At 33.2% G+C, this 6,000-nt stretch overlaps 1 protein-coding gene across 2 annotated transcripts in view; it reads left to right on the forward strand.

Moving 5' to 3' along the window:
* Positions 1–5,655, forward strand: part of LIPI (lipase I) — a 68,717-nt gene extending 63,062 nt beyond the window's left edge. For both annotated transcript variants that reach the window (XM_078059997.1, XM_078060000.1), the window contains one exon: positions 5,012–5,655. In XM_078059997.1, coding sequence (XP_077916123.1) covers positions 5,012–5,099 — 88 coding nt within the window. In that variant the 3' untranslated portion in view covers positions 5,100–5,655. The remainder of the gene's footprint in view (positions 1–5,011) is intronic.
* The last annotated feature ends 345 nt before the right edge of the window (positions 5,656–6,000 follow it).

Genomic DNA, 6,000 nt, shown 5'->3' on the forward strand with positions numbered 1-6,000 from the left:
AAACCTAAAACACATTTTGTGGGTGGTTAGCAAAACTCTTAACATTCCCTGCTGGCTGCGGATGCTAACAGATGCTTGGATGAAATGTATACTCTAAGTTTAATTACCTAGATAATTGCCATAACCGTTTAGTTGCTTTTCCTATTTAGATCTGTCCATACAGATAATGTGCAATTAATGAGAATTAGCGCTGCCAAATTATTGGGAATGTGAGTTTTAAAAATGTGATGCCTTATGGTCCAGATAAACTGTGTCTGCATTCAACTAGTAATTATCTCTGTAGCAAACTCTGATAGACACTACAGCATAGTTCTCCTTCAGGGCGTTTCCAGTAGAGTAGGGCCTTTGAACTTAGGGACTGAGAGGAATATTCACAGTGGAGGTGACCTGGGATGACTTCCTGAGAAAAGTTAGACTAAAGCTGCTTTTTAACACTTAACAGTAAAAAGTACTCTTTTTGGTATATAGTCCTATGAGTTTTGATACATTCATAAAGTCATATAACGACAATCACATTGAACATACAAGACATTTCCATCAATGACAAAAACTGCCTTGTGCTACCCCCTTATTTTCAACCCCACTCCTACCCCCTGGCAACCACTGTCTCTAGTTTTGCCTTTTCCAGAACATTATATAAATGGAATCATAATAATATGTAGCCTTTTGAGTATGGCTTTTTTCACTTAGCTTCGTACATTCAAAATTTATGCATTTTGTTGCTTATACCAATGGAATGCTATTGATGAATAGCATCCCATTGTATGTATATACCGCAGTTCGTTTATCCACTCACCAGTTTGAAGACATATGGTTCTTTCACAGTTTTTGATATCTATCTATGGATAAAGCCAACATAAATATTTGCATGTAGGTTTTTATGTGAACATAAGTTTTCATTTCTCATGGATAAATACCTAGAAGTGAAATTGTTGGGTCATACTGTTAAGTGTATGTTTAACTTGAGAGGAAACTGCCAGACTGTTTCCAAAGTGACTGTACATGTTGCATTCCCACTGGCACTTAGCAGGGTTCCACTGCTCTCCTGCATCATCAAAGACTGCACCTTCCCCAGTGTTTTTGTTGTTTGGTTTTTGTTTTCCCTATACTAATAGGTGTATAGAGATTGTGTTTTTAATTTGGATTTCTCAAATGGTGAATGATGCTGATGGCTTCTGCCATTTTTGAGGATATTTACATTATTTAGTTTAATGTGGTTATCGATGTGGTTCGGCTTAAAACTATCATCTTACCATTTTGTTTTCTATTTGTCCTATCTGTTTTCCGTTCCCAGTTTTGTCATTGTCTGCCTTGTATTGGATAAAGAGTAGTCTTATGATTACATTTTATTTCCCTACTGTGGTATTATTATTATTATTATTAACTCTTTGATTATTTTAGTGGTTTCTTTGGGGTTCATATTATAATCTTAATTTATCAGAGTCTACCTTCAAGTGAATTTTACCACTTCACATTTAACATGAGAATGTTTACAGTGGAATAATTTCATTTCTCCCATCCTAGCTTTTGTGTTGTTGTTAGCATACATTTTACTTGTACATATGCTAAAAACTCCATAATACAGTATATCATTTTTGTTTAAAGAGTTAATCTATTAAAGGGATATAAATGATTAGGAAAAGTCACTATTTCTGATGCACTTCTCAGAACTATTAAGTGGTTGCATATTTTTATGTGGTATAATTTACCTTTGGGCTAAAGGAATTCCTTTAAGGTTTTTTGTTTGATTGGTTGGATTTTGTTTTGTTTTGTTTTGTTTTATTTGGTAGTGTGGGTCTGCTGGGTGTGAATTCTTTCAACTTTTGTGTATCTGAAAAAGTCTTTAGGATGCCTTCGTTTTGAAAAATCATTTCTTTGGATATAGATGTCTAGTTTGACAGGTTTTTTTTGTTTGTTTGTTTGTTTTTAAGTTCAGTTAGTTAAAGATGTTGCTGGACTGTCTTCTACCATGAATTGCTCCTAATGAGAAATCTGTTACTCTCCTTCCTTTGTTCTTGTGAAGATTATATGCCTTTTTTTTTCTGGCTGGTTTTAAGATTGTCTCCTTACCACTGATTTTAAGCAGTTTGGTTATGATGTGACTTGTAATTTTCTTCATACCTCTTGTGTTTGGCATTTGTTGACCTTCTTGGACCCATAGGTTTATAGATTTCATCAAATTTCATCTAAAGTCGTAATTATTTTTTGAAATATATTTTTCCAAGTCCCTTCTCTCTCCTTTCCCTTTGGGGACTCCAATTTCAAGTTCATTAGGCTGCTTGAGGTTATGTCACAGCTCCCCGATGCTCTGTTAATTTTTAAATTTCATTTTCTCTCTGTATTTTATTTTGAATAGTTTCTGTTGCTATGGCTTCAAGTTCACTATTATTCTGCAATGTTTAATCTGCTATTAATCCCATGCAGGGTATTTTTCATTTCAGACATGGTAGTTTTTACCTCTGGAAGTTTGATTAGGATCTTTTTATATCTCTCATGTCTCTATTTAACTATTTGAACACATGGAGCAAAGTTATAATAACTCTTTTAATGTCCTCTGCTGATTCTCTCATCTGTGCTAGTTCTGGGTTGGTTTCAATGGTGACCCTCAGATGGGCCCATTTTCCTGCTTCTTTGCATGTTGGTAACTCTTGATTAGCTGTCACACTTTGTGCATTTTATTATGTTGGGTGCTCTATATTTTTATATTTCTGTAAATATTCTTCAGGTTTATTCTGAAGATGTTAAGTTCTTATAAACAGGTTGATTCTTTCAGGTCCTGCTTTCAAAATTTATTAGGCAGGCCCGGAGTAACCCTAAACTTAGGGTTAATTACTCCCACTACTGAGGCAAGAACCTCCCATGTACTTTCCCCAGGGACCTGTGAAATATTGGCTTTTCCCATCTGTCTGGGAACATGCAACTTGGGTTAGTGCTCAGAACCTTAAGTAACTTTTAAAAACAAAATTATAAGCTTGGATGTGGTGATATATTGTACAAAAGCCCTGGGGAGCTTTTTCAAATAAGTTTATGTATGTCTTATACATATACTTATTTAAGTGTATGTATGTCTTATAATTTGGAATAATAGATGGATTAAAATAAAACAAATGAATTGTGTTTGAATCTTAGAGTGTTTTTATCACTAGATTTCTTTTATTATTTAGATACTTTATCAAAGTAATGTATTCATTTCACTAATTTATGGTAAGTAAAGCATTAGAAATGCAATATTCAGTGCTCTTTTTGAAATTAAAAAATCAGCATATAATAATCTTTGCATGGTGGTTGAACATATAACACCGTTTTCTTCTAAATTATAGTTTTTAAAAATTTATATTGGTTGGAGAGAAGGAACTATTAATAACCTAGAATAAATGATGTCAAACTCAGAAACATGGCAGAGGAAGTAGATAGGCTTTTCATAATGTAAAAACCAAGAAAATTAATTTTTATCACACATTTTGGTGAAAATTAACTTTGGGTAGGCATTGTAAACCTGCCTAAACTGTCTTGTCATGCTTGCAAAGACTTTGTAAAATATGGAATATTTAATTCAAAAATATGCATTTATTATATTACTGATTGAACATATTTTAATGGAAATGGGTTGTGAGCTTTTCTTGTGGAAAAGAAATAAAAACACACTTGCCTTGTTTTATATTGTAAATAAGTGAATACAATGATTAAGGCTGAGGTAGTTTACCTATTAATAAGTCTAATGACACACTTGTCCTACTGTGACAACTGAAAAATGCGGCGGATCAGGGAGATCTAGAACAGTGAAGGCACATTCAGTAATTTAGGGGTATGGCAGGATATATAAAGAATTGACGTAAGTATATATACATTTGTTTGGAAAAGTGGTGAAGTCATTCCCGCACTTACTTCTTAATAAAGAAGGGAGGTTGATGATCTTTGATAACATAACAAAAAGCTACTTTTGCTGACACCTAAAACTCTTATAAGATTGAAGTATTACCATTTTACATTTACTGTTATAGTATTAAAATTAAAATTTCAAGATGCCTTTATTATTTCAAATGGAAGACACTGTAGAATTCTGTATCAGTTTTTATAATAAAAAATGAATGTCTATATTTTATTACTTTTAAACACATTAACAAATGTAGAAAATTGATTTATTTAAAAATTGAATAACTTAACCTTAAAAAGCTGTTGAATATTTAAAAAACTTGTTCGATGGTATCCTAACCAAGCTAGAAGGAGCCTGGGAGCAATGTACATCTTGAACTAGAGCAATGCATTTTTCAAGCAAAGGTTAGCTGTCAGCCCTCGTGTAGCTGAGTTGCCCCTTTTCCTTGACTAAGTTGCTATTGCTCACATAGGAAATTTCCATTTATTTCAACCATATTTTTCTTTAGCTCCTTTCCTGAACTTTAACCCATCTTTTCTTATCCTACTTGATTACCTTTTTAAGGTTTTTTTTTTTTTTTAGACATTAACAGGAAGATAAAAACTAGACAAGATGCTTGATTCATCACAGTGACTTGACTTTTCAGGCGTCTTCAAATGCTAAATATACAATCTCTCCAAGATATAGATTCTTTACTCATTATTATCTCCACTTTAGTAGGTGGAAAAGAGGACTGATTAGATTATTAGAAAATCTGTGTATGCAGTTAAGCCCCATTCTTTAATGGTGGCTATCACGGTAGAAAAAAATGGCCCAGCCACTAAGCATTGCGTTCAGGCTTCAGCTCTTTCAGTATCCAAAAATATCTCCCATATAAAGTAAATATCCCAATGAAGCATCAAGGAGAGAAGAAATTGAAACACAGAGAGTTTTTTCTTTTTCATAAATATTGTGTCTACTTCATCCCCGTATAGCCAAATGAGATGGAATGAAAACGATGCCAAAGATTTGTCTCTGCATTTGGAAAACTAATTAATTACAGGCATTGAATATCCTACTGTTTATGAGGAAAAAATGTAAACTTTGCTGCTTTTTACTAATAGTTATTTTTTTCTCTCTCTTTTTCTCTTTCCATAGACCACCACTTTGCATATACAATTTTGTACTTAACAAAAATGAGGAAGTATTTCTCAACCCGAGCACATGCACATCAAAGGAAATATAAAATGCCTTCTTCCATCAAATATAAAAACTTGTTTGCGAATTAAAGAACTTCTAAAAGAATGCATTGTTCAATCTGGGATTCAGATATTTCTACTTCCTGAATAAATTTTTAAAATCAAAAATATAGAAAATTATTAAAGAACATATGGTAAAGCATTCTGAATATATATATATATTTTTAAGAGTTTATTTTATTTGAGAGAGAGAAAGCACAAGCGGGGGGAGGGGAGAGAGGGGGCAAGCAGACTCCGTGCTGAGTGCAGAGCCTGGGCTTGATCCCATAACCCTGAGTTCATGACCTGAGCCAAAATCAAGAGTCAGATGTTCAACCAACTGAGCCATCCAGGAGCCCCACATTCTGAATATATTCTAAAAGCTGTTTATCTCAATCAAATGTTTATCTTTGAATGTTTCCCTTAATTACTTATTATTAACAGATACTATGTTTTTAGAAAAAAAGAGAAGCCTATTGCTTCAATACACTGTCTAACTAGTATCATTCTCTACTTCTCAGACTGCAGTAGTAAAATGAGTGAGTATATATATTTTTAATTGTAAATTTGTCACTTGGAGAAATCACTTGGATTAATGTAAATCTTGTAAACATAAATATAACTTCTGTTTAGTGATCCGTTTGGCATTTAGTGTTCCATTTGATCTATTTGGCATCGTAAATAAATTAGTTTCTATGGAGAACAATAATATATGGGTCTGTGACGCTTAAGGTCAAGTCTCGGGTCCACATACTGGTGGTGAGAACTTGAGTAGCTAAACTTACCTCACCATGTCTCAGTCATCTAAGAATTTTTGTCAAGATTGAGTCAGTATTTTGACTAGTGTCTGCCCATATGATAATAATAATAAAAATACCTATAGCTAACACATACATCACTGTCTTCCTA

Source organism: Halichoerus grypus, chromosome 1 (assembly GCF_964656455.1).
Source record: "Halichoerus grypus chromosome 1, mHalGry1.hap1.1, whole genome shotgun sequence".
NCBI classification, from domain to species: Eukaryota; Metazoa; Chordata; class Mammalia; order Carnivora; family Phocidae; genus Halichoerus; species Halichoerus grypus.